The sequence below is a fragment of the Pelodiscus sinensis genome, chromosome 6 (genome assembly GCF_052426305.1).
Source record: "Pelodiscus sinensis isolate ZL-2025 chromosome 6, ASM5242630v1, whole genome shotgun sequence".
NCBI classification, from domain to species: Eukaryota; Metazoa; Chordata; order Testudines; family Trionychidae; genus Pelodiscus; species Pelodiscus sinensis.
The window spans coordinates 127765410-127778085 of NC_143057.1; the positions used below are offsets into that span (position 1 = coordinate 127765410).

Below are 12676 nucleotides of genomic sequence, written 5' to 3' on the forward strand. Positions count from 1 at the left end.
GCCCTTCTCACTGCCCTCAGCCCTCCTGAGACCTGCCCCCCCTCCGCCAGCCCTTCTCTCCCCCCTGTGCCCACTCCTCCAGTAGCCCCACTCTGATCATGTGAGCTACCCCTCCTCATCCCCTCTCCTAACACCTCCCTCTACACACCTGCCCTGCCTCTCTCCTCTGGTGCTGGTTCGTCCCCTGCAGGTGTCTGCCTTCTGCTTCATCCCCACAATCCCCTGGTACCTGCACCCTCCTGGTGCCTCCCCCTTCCCTCACTGCCCCTGCCCCCTTTGCCCTCTTTTTCCCTGATACCCACCCCCTCAGCAGCCTCTGCCCCCATTCCCCTCATGACTCTGTGCCCTCACATATGCCTTGCTCCATCCCCACCTTCCTTATGCCCACCCCTTCTTTCAAGCCTTCTCCCAGCACCTCCCCCTCCCCCCTCTAGCCCCCAGTGCCCTTACCCTCTCCTCTCCCAGCATCACCCTGTTCCCCCCTCCCACTGACACCTCCCCTCCTGCCCTTTTCCTCATTGTCTGCACTTGGCCCCCTGGGATTTGTCTCTCCTGCACCCTGTCCCTTGGTACCTTCCCGTTCTTTGTCTTCTTCTCCTGACCTCCTCCCCCCTCCCCTCAGCACAAGCCCCTTCCCCATATTTTTCCCTGCCCCTTCCCTTCCCTCCCCCCCCCCCACAGCCCAGCCCAGCCCCTTCCCCTCCCCCAGGGCCAGCTCTAGGCTTTTTCCTGCCCCCAAGCAAAACATTTTTTAGCCACCCCCTCCTCCCCTTTTGTTGTTGTCTTTTACACATGTTTGCATTTTGCAATGGATTTTGTTTGTTTGTTTTCGTTTTTGTTCCCACATTTTAGCCCTATAAATAGCAAATCGCATTTTCATTCGTTTTTTCCATAAAGGCAAAGGCGCTTCAAGTGAACTCCCCCTTTCACTCGCTGCTGGGTCACAGCAGCCTTTTCCCTGGCCTGTCCAGCCCCTCCCTATGGCCAAGCACCCCTCACTCCCGACCCACAGGGGAAACAGGGTGCAGGGACAGCACAGAGCCAGAGGGGTGCAGGGAACAGTGGGGGGGGCACAGGGGTGGCGTGGGGAACGGGAGGCACAGAGCCAGAGGGATGCAGGGATCGGGGGGAGCAGGGTGCGGGGTGTGGTGGAGGCACGGGGAATGGGACGCAGGGAACGGGAGGGGCAGAGGGATCGGGGTCTAGGGGCAGTGCAGGGAATGGGCAGCACAGAGTTGGGGAGGGCAGGGATCGGGGGGAGCAGGGTGCGGGGTGCAAGGGCGGCGCAAAGCCAGAGAGTCGCAGGGAAGAGGGAGAGCAGAGGGTTCGGGGTGCAGGGGAGCAGGGGTGGCGGGGGGAACAGGCGGCGCAGAGACAAAGGGGCATGGGGCAGGTGTAGCGAGCTGGGCGGTCGACAGGGAGCGGTCTGTTGCTGGCGAGGGGGCTGGAGCCGTGGCAGGACTGGAGCCGGCAGGGTGGGGCCTGGCCATGCCACGTGCCGCAGCCAGCTCCCAGGGACACGCGGCCAGTGCCGAGCTGCCGCAGCCCTTTAAAATCGGCGGGGCCATGTCATGCCAGCGTCCTAGCGTCTGCCAGCATCCCACCCTCTGGCTTTTGCCCCACCTTCTTGCGCCGGAGCTGCACACAGGCAGCCCAGTGGCAAGAATCGCTGCACTTCCCCCTTCCCGGCGGCGCTCTGCTCCTCCGCCAGCCGGCGGATTGGATGGGGCCGCGCCGCCCGTAGTGTGGGCTTCGGCCAGCCCGTCACAACGGCCCACCGGGCCAGTCCGCCCCTGCACTCGCCAGCTGGTAAAATCTACTCGCCACGGGCGAGCGGGCGAGTATATTTGTCGAGCCTTGCTAGTAACCATTGATCTTCCTACCCTCCTTGAACTTATTTTATTCATATTGGAACAGTGATACAGTTTGGGCCTTTCCACCATCTCCTGGCAAAGAGTTCTACACGTTGATTATGAAAAAATAATTTATTTTGTTTGGTTTAAATCTGCCGCCGATATATTTAATTGGGTCAGCTTCTTGTGTTATGTTAGTCAAGGAGTAAATAACATTTCCTTATTCTGGTTTTCCACACCAGTCGTGACTTTCTAGACGACCAATGTACCACCCCACCCTTTAGACATTTCTTTTCCAAGCTGAAAAGTCCTAGCCTTGTTAATCTAGCCTCATATGGAAGCTGTTCCTTACCCGCAATCATTCCGGTTGCCCTTTCTGTATCTTTTATCCAAATCCAATATCCTTTTTTAGATGGGTGAACAGATCTGCATACAGTATTCAAGATGTGGGCATACAATGACTTTATGTAGAGGCAATATGGTATTTTGTCTGATTATCTATTCCTTTACTAATGATTCCCAATATTCTGTGAGCTTTTTGGTTTTTAGCTTCCCACTGCACATTGAGCAGAAGTTTTCAGGGAACTATCCACAATGATTCCAAGATCTCTTTCTTGAGTGGTAACAGCTATTTTGTATCTATCATTAGTTTTCTATTTTTCCACGTGCATTACTTTGCACTTATCAGCACTGCCTTTGCGTTGCCCAGTCACCCAGGTTTTTTTAAATCCCTTTGTCAGCTTTGGATTAGTCCCTGTCAGTGCTTTTTTTGTAAACAAACAAACAAAAAAGTGCTGCTTTTTTTGTAAAGGTGCCCGGTACTCCAAGGGAAAAGTTGTTGAGCAAAAAAAAAAAAAAAAAAAAGAAGCCGGGTTGGGGCCAGCATTGCCCTTTTAAGAAACACAGCCCCTTTAAGACACACGGCTCAGTCGACTGTCAGACATTTGCATACAGAGGTTGCTGGTACACTCCGTTCTTTCCAGATAAGCCCTGACTGGAGGTGCTGGTACTGCGTCTGGAGGTGCCGGTACTGTCACAAAAAAAGCACTGGTCCCTGTTCACCCCTTTGTCAAGAACATTTGTACATTTAACACAGTGATCCAAATGCAAATCCCAGCAACACAACGCTCACTCCTACTCTTTTTTCACCCTGTTTTTTAAGTGGAGTACCCGGCAATGTTTTCATGATGATCTAATGTTCCTTCAATGACTGGAATGCCCAACCCTTTGTTATTCTTAATCATCCTGCCTCCCTCTTTTTAAAACAAACTCCTTGTCCCAAAGGCAAAGCTGCAAGCCGCTCAAACTCTGTTGCATTTAAGAATTGCCGCTGGAGTCAGGTCATGCAGCTGTAAGCAGACCCCAAGTAGGAAATCCAGGAGGTTCAAACTCAGGAGGGGTAAATGGCGCCATTGGGGGTAGGGTTGCCAGATGGTTGAAACAAAAATACCGAACACCCCACCCCAGCCCAAAATGGGAAAAAATTCTGTTGAAGGGGGGGAAAAAAGAGGGGGGGGGGAGGCCAAAGTTGTTAAGCAAAAAAAAAAAAAAAAGGTCTCCAAGTAAGCCAAACAAAAAAATTAAAATAAAACAACATTAAAAGCATGTCCCCTTTAAGAGTTAGTGCAGGGATAGGAAGAGGGGGAAGTTGAGCCCTAAGACCCTGGTTCCCCTATGTCTTTTGGCCGGCAGCCATTTTATACCAGCAGCCTTAGGGAACCAGGTAAGCATGGGGGCTGGGGATGTTGGGGGCCAGGAGAGGGTTCGGGGGGGCGGGAGGGGAGGCCGGGCACTGAGTGTTTGTAGGGTTGCTAGGTGCCCAGCATTTTTGCCTGCTGGCTGGGGAAAAATTCAGAAAATACCGAACATTTTAGGTGTCCGGTATTCTCTGCATGTTTTTTACCGGACAGGAGGCGAAAATGCCGGACTGTCCGGGTGAATACCGGACACCTGGCAACCCTAATTGGGGGCTGTCTTGGGACCTGGTGATTTAAAAGAACTCAGAGCCCCTGGCTGCTCCCGCTGCTACAGCAGTGGTGGCCGGATCCCTGGGCCCTTTAAATCACCACTGGCGCCCCGGGTGGCATGGAAGAACTGGTTGGGGGAGGCTAGCCCTCAGCCCTGCCCCTTCTGCCTGACACTCTGCACTTTCTGGGAGCCACTCCTCTCCCCACCTTGCCCAGGGCCCAGCAAAGTCTGTTGACGACCCGAGAGCGTGTGTGTGGGAGAGGGTTTGAATCACTACAACCGGCGATTGAAGGGGGCAGGCTTGTGGTTGCTGGGGGGAGGGGGAGGCGGGGGCGCGGTGTTGAATTTTTTGCATTTCAAAAAGGACAGCCCTAAAACTAACTGATCTGTTCCAGCCTATCTGTGGCCACACTGGTGCTGAACCGGTTCAGAATGAGCTAGTTAAGATGCAGCTGGTTCTTCAACCTGATGAAAGATCATCTGTGGTAGCTCAGTAGAGCATTTGCCTTGTGGATAAGGGAGAAGCCTTGTGGATAAGGGAGAAGCGGTGGATGTCATATACCTAGACTTTAGTAAGGCATTTGATACGGTCTCGCATGATATTCTTATTGATAAACTAGGCAAATATAACTTAGATAGGGCCACGATAAGGTGGGTGCATAATTGGCTGGATAACCGTAGTCAGAGAGTGGTTGTTAACGGTTCTAAATCCTGCTGGAAAGGGATAACAAGTGGAGTTCCTCAAGGGTCTGTTTTGGGACCCATACTGTTCAATATCTTCATCAATGATGTAGATATTGGGATAGAGAGTACGCTTATTCAGTTTGCAGATGATACCAAACTGGGTGGGGTTGCGACTTCTTTGGAGGATAGGGACATAATTCAGAATGACCTTAGCAAGTTAGAGAAATGGTCGGAGGTAAACAGGATGAGGTTTAATAGAGAGAAATGCAAAGTGCTCCACTTAGGAAGGAACAATCAGTTCCATACATACAAGATGGGAAGCGACTGTCTAGGAAGGAGCATGGCAGAAAGGGATCTAGGGGTCATAGTGGACCACAAGTTGAATATGAGTCAACAGTGTGATGCTGTTGCAAAAAAAGCAAATATGATTCTAGGTTGTATTAACAGGTGTGTTGTAAGCAAAACTCGTGAAGTCATTCTGCCGCTCTACTCTGCACTAGTTAGGCCTCAGCTGGAGTACTGTGTCCAGTTCTGGGCGCCACATTTCAAGAAAGATGTGGAGAAATTGGAAAGGGTACAGAGAAGAGCGACAAGAATGATTAAAGGTTTAGAGAACATGACCTATGAAGCCAGGCTTCATGAACTGGGCTTGTTTAGTTTGGAAAAAAGAAGATTAAGGGGGGACATGATAGCGGCTTTCAAATATCTAAAAGGGTGTCACAAGGAGGAAGGAGAAAATTTGTTCCTCTTGGTTTCTGAGGACAGGACAAGGAGTAATGGGCTTAAAGTGCAGCAGGGGAGGTTTAGATTGGACATTAGGAAAAAATTCCTAACTGTCAGGGTGGTCAAATATTGGAATAAATTGCCAAGGGAGGTGGTGGAATCTCCCTCTCTGGAGATATTTAAGAACAGGTTAGATAGACATCTGTCAGGGATGGTGTAGACGGAGCTTGATCCTGCCTTGAGGGCAGGGGGCTGGACTCGATGACCTCTCGAGGTCCCTTCCAGTCCTATGATTCTATGATTCTATGATTCTATGTGCGGCTGCTGAGTGGTTTACAGACAGACGTTTGAGCGGCTTTAACCTGGCTCATTCCTCTGGTTTAGGCCGGGCGTAATGCGCTGGTATTCTAAAGAGTGTGAGGCACCCCTGTGAGAATTATCCTCTTATATCTAAACAGTGGTGGCTGCAGAGAAACAGTTCAGATAAAAAGCAGCTCAGACCCCGGCCTGCCCCACCAGCACTCAGCCAAGGAGTTCATTTCCTTTTCTTTTTCTTTCTGCTGCGACCTCTGAGCCTCCATGTCCCACCTGCAATTTTTCTGCCCCTAGGCTATGTCTTGTGCAAGAATCTGCAGAGCATCCACACTGCCTGCCTGCTCTTGCGCAAGTAAATTTACAGCACGGCGTGGTAAGAGAGGTCTCCTTGCGCAAGAGCTACGCTCTTTTTTATCAGGTGTAAGCCCTCTTGCGCAGGAGCTCTTGCACAAGAGGGCAGTGTGGATGCTCAGCAGGGATTTCTTGCGCAAGAAAACCCCATGGCTAAAATGGTCATCAGAGCTTTCTTGTGCAAGAGAGCGTCCACACTGCCATGGGAGCTCTTGCGCAAAAGCACAGCGCGCACATGGCAGTGCGGACATTTTCTTGCGCAAGACTTCTTGCACAAGAACCCTTGCACAAGATGTTCTTGCACAAGAAGCTGCCAGTGTAGACATAGTCCTGTAGCGGCAGGAAGAGCTGCATCCGAAATTGCCCGTATCAAAATCTGTTCTTCCGAGACTTTGCGCCCAATGCTGTAGACCAGTGATCTTTAGATGGTTTGAACTTTTGCTGAATCAGGCCAAACGTGTAACTGGCAGCTACTCCTGTGATGCCTTTTGATTTCCCTACGTTCTTCTTAAGGATGCGGTGTGCGCAGAACTCTCTGGATCAGCAGCCGGCGGCTACCGCCGGGGACACCAATGCTGATCACCCTGTGCTCTGCCACAGAAACTTTACTTTTGTTCTTTCCTGTGCTGATTTTGGGCACCTAAAACCAGAGACAGTTCGGCTGTGTCTACACTGGCATGAATTTCCGGAAATGTTTAAAACAGAATAGTTTTCGTTATAAGTTTTTCCGGAAAAAGAGCATCTACATTGGCAGGCTGCTTTTCCGGAAAAGCCCTTTTTCCGGAAAAGCATCTGTGGCCAATGTAGACGCGCTTTTCCAGAAAAGAGCCCCGATCGTCATTTTCGCGATTGGGGCTTTTTCCGGAAAAGACTACTGGGCTGTCTACACTGGCCCTTTTCCAGAACAGTGTTCCGGAATAAGGACTTATGCCCGAGCGGGAGCAGAATAGTTTTTCTGGAATAGTGGCTGATTTTGTACAGTAGAGCATCATTGCTTTTCCGGAAATTCAAGGGCCAGTGTAGACAGCTCGCAGCTTATTCCGGAAAAGCGGCTGATTTTCCGGAATAAGTGGCCCAGTGTAGACACAGCCTTCAAATATATGAGGCCCACTGCAAAGCTATTCAGTGAAGGCTTTCTCAGCCCCAAGTGTCAGTGATGTTGTCTCCACAACTTGCTCTCCTGTCAGCTGGGGTAGTTCCTGTGGAAGGATAAGGGTGTGTGTAGTTTCTTTAGAGAGAGAAAGACAGAGAGAGAGAGACAGAAGCAATTAGGGATTGTGTTGTTTTTCTTTATTCCAATAAAGTGCCTTGGTCAGTGTTAGAAGAAAGCAATGCTTTTGCTGCTTCTTTTCTTTAGTCATCCAACAACGGTGGCCTATAGAGAAGGTGTCGGGCACTGGGGCATGTACTGAGGGCTGGTGTTAGTGTAAACGTGAATAGAGCTTCCTTTCTAACAATGAAAATTGGAAGTGGTGAAAATGGAAAGGGGGTTGCTGTGACACTACCCAGCCAGGACCAGGAGAAAGGGGAAAACGGCCTTTATCTCCTGGCAGTTCATGTGACTGTCGCTTCCGAGCTCAGGAAGCAGAGCGCAGCTCTCATCCTGTGGTGTCACATCACAAGCTGGAGAGCAACCTGCCTGGATTTCAGCCTGCTCCAGATGGAGGGGGAAATCCAGGTGGGGCTTATGCAGGGCAAAAGGCATCGGCGTTTGACAGCGACGTGCATTGTGCAAACGGCTGGAGAGGTTCATCCATCAGAACCCAGAGCCCTTCAGTTGACTTATAGCTGTTCGGGATGTAAAGGGTTAACTGGTTAACTGGTTGCCCAGAAGGAAGCACCTTCTAGGCATGCTTAGCAGGGTAACTGGTTAACAGGTGGTCTGGCCCGGCTGGAGCAGCCCCCTGCCTTGGGATCCCGATTAACCGGTTAAATGTATAGTTACCGTATTTTCTGGCGTATAACACGACTTTTGATGTTAAAAAACATCCCCCAAAAATCGGGGGTCGTCTTATACGCCGGGTATACAGCTTTGCAGCTTTGCAAAGCCACGGAGGGGGTCCGGCGGCAGGGCAGCCCAGGCGCGCCTGGGATGCCCCGCCGCCGGCTTCCCCCGAGGCTTTGCAAAGCCGCGGAGGGGCTCCGGCGGCGGGGCAGCCCTGGCGCGCCTGGGCTGTCCTGCTGCCGGGGCGTCCTCAGAGGCTTTGCTCCCGGTGTCCCTGGTCTGCTGTACCCCGCTGCTGCTGCGGCTTTGCTCCCGGTGCCTCTGGTCTGCTGGGGACCGTCTCCAGCAGACCAGGGACACCGGGAGCAAAGCCGGGAGGCGGAGGGGCGCTGGGGTATAAGACGAAAGCCTATCTTTTAACTAAAAAATTAGGGGGTTGTCTTATACGCCCAGTCGCCTTATACGCCGGAAAATACGGTAACTTTTTAAACAGGATTTTTCTTCCCCAATAGGTGAATCTGTCCCTGCTTGTTTTGCTAGTGACTTTTTAAGGAGGGACATGACATTGGGTTCCTCCCAAGTTTAACTCTGCTGCTGCCTACCATGACACATTTGGTGGCCCTCTCTGACCGGGGGACAGGACCCCTTTGGGCCCATTGCTGCGGTACTAAGTGACAGCAGGGAAGGATCTCGACCCCGAGGAGCATGCTATGCAGATAGCTTTCCTTGTGGCTTTGGAAAATCTTGTTAGGCAGGCTGTGACCCTGCAGACCAAAAGCTGGTTTGGCTTGGATTGGAGTCTCCCCTAAGCTCCGGCTTGTCTCATCTCTGCAAACAACTGTGATTTCTGTCTGCTGTCTCAAAAACGGACGAATTAAAGAAAAGCATCCCTCATGAGCAATGAGAGCTGGAGCTGTTCAAACTCCAGCAACTCTGCATCTTGCCCAGCACTCCCTGAACACTTATACTAAGTCTTTTCATTCTGACAAATTTTTCAGGTGGGGAAACTGAGGCACGGGACGGTTAAGTGAATTACCCAAGGTCAGAAAGTACGAGCTCTGACTGCAAGCCACTAGCCAGCAAAGCCTCTTAACACCCAGAGCACCTGAGACCCCATCGTTAGTGCTCTCTGGTCCCATGCGATGCCTGCCTGTTTACAGGTAGAAACGGTGGCTTTCTGTAATTTAACCCAGCTGTTGTGAAAAGCGATGTGGCGGCGCATCTGCAGAATATCACATCTCACTGCCAGTGGATTAGGAGCTTTACAAGAAAACAAATGCAGACGACAGTAGCAACAAACTGGACTCAGGTCTACCGGGCAAAGGGGGTCTTATTCAGCTACCACGAAGGGGAAACACTTACCCTGTAGCCAAGGAAGAAGGCATATCCAACTCAGACTCCACGTGAAAAGCTCCATTGTTTCCCAGCAACAAAGGAGGAAGACAAGGCCCTGAAAAGAAAGACTAGCCTGCAGAGTAGGAGCTGGTTTCTTCTTCTCACCCTCGCTTTCATTCACAATGAATGCAAAAGGAAAAGTACGAGGAAAAAAATCCCCAACTTTTTTTTTTTTTGTAGCACTGTGGAATTGGCAGCAGGCGAGCCAGCAACGAACCAGCTTCCAGACACACTGCTCAGCTCCTGCCTCCCAGAGAAGCCGGCTGCTGTGCACAGGGGGTTCCTGCTCCACGCCCAGCAGGAATTGCTGCTCCCATAGGGGAAAGGGAATTCAGACCAGGGAAAACACCAGCCATGCAGTCCGAGGCTGCACAGTTCAGCTCCTCTATGGCTAGAGCTGCTTTGTGAGTGATGAGGCGAGAATACTAACGAGGCCGGGCTGGCCACTGATCCGGAGGCATGCTTAGGGGTAGAAAGGGAAGTGCTGGCAAAGTTGCAGGAGCAGCCGGTTTCCCGGTACTCAGGACAGGGAGTGAGTCTGTTAATGCTACACAGCGAGGTTAGAGCAGCTTGGCGCTGGCTGTTTGAGTTTGCAAGTCCTAGCAGAGCCTGGGCTGATCGGAGGTGGCTTTTGTAAGTGCTGAGTTACAGTGCTTCGAAAAAGGGGCTGTCGGCAAACACAGCAGATTTCCCATAAGTCAGGCCAGAGGTCAGTAGAAAGCTGATGGAGGTAGCTGGGTCCAGTGGGGAGGGGACTAACCAGAGCTCTGGGTTCACGTCTGCACTCTGCCACAGCTGTTTTAGCTCACCTTGGGCAAGTCACTTTCTTTGTGCCTCAGTCTCCCATCGGTAAAAGCAGGTAGCAGCACCTCCCTGCCGTGGTGCTGTGAGGAGAAATGCATTGAAGATTGTGAGGTGTTCGGATGCTGTGGGCAAGCGGAGGGTGGGACAGAAGTACTTTGGCAGGACTGGTGGTTTTCAGCCTGTGGTCTGTGGACCCTGACCATGTCTAAGGGGCCAGTGAAAGGCTGTTATTACCATAGAACAGGGGGTTTCAACTGGAGGGTTCGCAGACTATGCCTAAGATTTCCAAAGGGGTCCACACGTCCATTCGAAATACTTCAGGGCGTGCGCAACCAATGGGGCACAACCAGCCGTGGGTGGCACAATATCAGGCACTGGGTCGCCTTGCCATTGGGGGACCTGGTGCCATCGGGGGACCTGCCATTGGGGGACCTGGTGCCACCGGGGGACCTGGTGCCATTGGGGGACCTGGTGCCACCGGGGGATCTGGTGCCATTGGGGGACCTGGTACCATCGGGGGAACTGGTGCCATTGGGGGACCTGGTGCCACCGGGGGACCTGGTGCCATTGGGGGACCTGCCATCAGGGGACCTGGTGCCATCGGGGGATCTTCCTTCAGGGGACCTGGTACCGTCGGGGGACCTGGTGCCATAGGGGGACCTGGTGCCTTCAGGGGACCTGCCGTCAGGGGACCTGGTGCCATCGGGGGATCTGCCTTCAGGGGACCTGGTGCCATCGGGGGATCTGCCTTCAGGGGACCTGGTACCGTCAGGGGACCTGGTGCCGTTGGGGGACCTGGTACCGTCGGGGGACCTGCCGTCGGGGGACCTGGTGCGGTTGGGGGACCTGATGCCGTTGGGGAACCTGCCGTCGGGGGACCTGGTGCGGTTGGGGGACCTGGTACCATCGGGGGACCTGCCGTCGGGGGACCTGGTGCCGTCGGGGGACCTGGTGCCATTGGGGGACCTGGTGCCGTCAGGGGACCTGCCGTCAGGGGACCTGGTGCCGTTGGGGGACCTGGTGCCATTGGGGGACCTGGTGCCGTCGGGGGACCTGCCGTCGGGGGACCTAGCGAGGAAGCGAAGGCAGCTTCTTGCCTGTCCTGGTCCTGTAGATCACGCTGCATCCCAGACGTGGCCAGCAGCAGGTCGGGCTCCTAGGTGGGGGGGGAGGGACACGGGGCTCTGTGCACTGCCCCCCCCCCCCCCGAGCACGGGCGCCACACTCCCATTGGCCAATTCCCAGCCAATGGCGGTTAGGGTGGGGAGAGGGCAGTGTGCAGAACTGCTTGTGTGCCTCCACCTTGGAGCCAGAGCTACTGGGACACAGCGTGACCCGTGGTGCCAGGAGAGGCAGGATGCTGCCTTAGCACCCCCACTGCACGACTGACCAAGAGCCTGTGGAAGTGAGCCCATGCCCAGCCATGAGTACCAAACTCCAGCCCTGAGCACCACCCAACCCAGAGCCCCATCCTGCACACAGATCCCTCATTGCTACCCCACGACAGAGACCACACTCTAGTCAAAAGCTATAATTATGTTGTGTCACGAGCATCAATGGTTTTCTTCAACTAGGGCACGAGAAACAAGTGTGAAAGCCACTGCTTTTGGGGCCTGCAAATAAAACCGGTTGAAAACCATTGAACTAAATAGATGTTCCCTGTGTTCTTCAGGGATATAGAGGTATATCTTCCCCTTTCCCTGTGCTGCTGGCATCGGTCTCAGCAGGGGCTATGAAACGAGACACACGGCAAAGGCTATCATGATGCTTTTGATCAGGGGTTCACCCATCCTCAGACAGTGCCTAGTGTCATGGGTGCAGGCAATGTTCCCTCTAACTTTTTCCATCTATGGGCAGACTTTTTTTTCCAACTATGGGTGGAATAATTTTTTTGCTGTGCACCAAGGCATGTGCAAATGGGCACCACCCATAGAAACAAAACCTAGCTGTGGGCGCTCTGCTGATCAGCTGGGTGGCATTGAATCTCTCCTGAGCAGCTGCACGAGCTACCAGCTTACAGGGAACATGAGCTGCAGGGCTAGCTGCACCTATGTCTGTCTCTGAGCGCCTGCCCTCTAGTGTCAGGCCTTGTGCCTTTCCCTCTCCTGAGGTGGGAGACTCTTAGCCCGGGGTGGGAGTATACATCTGGAGGAAGTGTGCTGGTCCCACAGGTCTGACTGGGTGTGCACTTGTGGTTCTCCACTCCATGCTCTGTCTCCGTCTGATCATTCCTGCGAGCTGAAATCACGCCTCACAAAGGATCTTATTTTAAATTAAAGACTTTTTAGCGGCACCAAAGTTCCAAGTGGATGGCACAGTTCTCAGCTATCTAACATTAGCAGCTACTCCCCTTTCTGCTTCTTAGTTAAAAGAACCCACATTATTTCTCTATGGTCTCATTTTGTCTGGAGTCACAGTATTGATCAAACTCCGTCATCAGCTGTTCACACGTGTGGGGCATCAATCCTGGCACTAGTGTCTCATCCACTCCCTCCCGCCCCCCATGAAAGAGTCAAAAAGCTTCACCTTCATTTTTACAGCCCCAGTGCCAGAGCTGGTTACAGATGCAGATTTTGCTTCCATGCACATGCAAGGCTTTTGTACACCTGGACGTCCAGCATTCGTGTTTGTCTGAGTC

The 12676-nt window shown here is 52.7% G+C and overlaps 1 protein-coding gene across 2 annotated transcripts in view; it reads right to left on the reverse strand.

The window, feature by feature from the left end:
• The window catches only part of LOC102448411 (uncharacterized), a 36931-nt gene extending 26893 nt beyond the window's left edge, over positions 1-10038 (reverse strand). Inside the window, exon 1 of one of the 2 annotated variants that reach the window (XM_006122983.4) lies at positions 9202-10038. In XM_006122983.4, coding sequence (XP_006123045.3) covers positions 9202-9256 — 55 coding nt within the window. In that variant the 5' untranslated portion in view covers positions 9257-10038. The remainder of the gene's footprint in view (positions 1-9201) is intronic. The other variant, XM_006122982.4, reaches the window with a different exon arrangement.
• Between the last annotated feature and the right edge of the window lie 2638 nt (positions 10039-12676).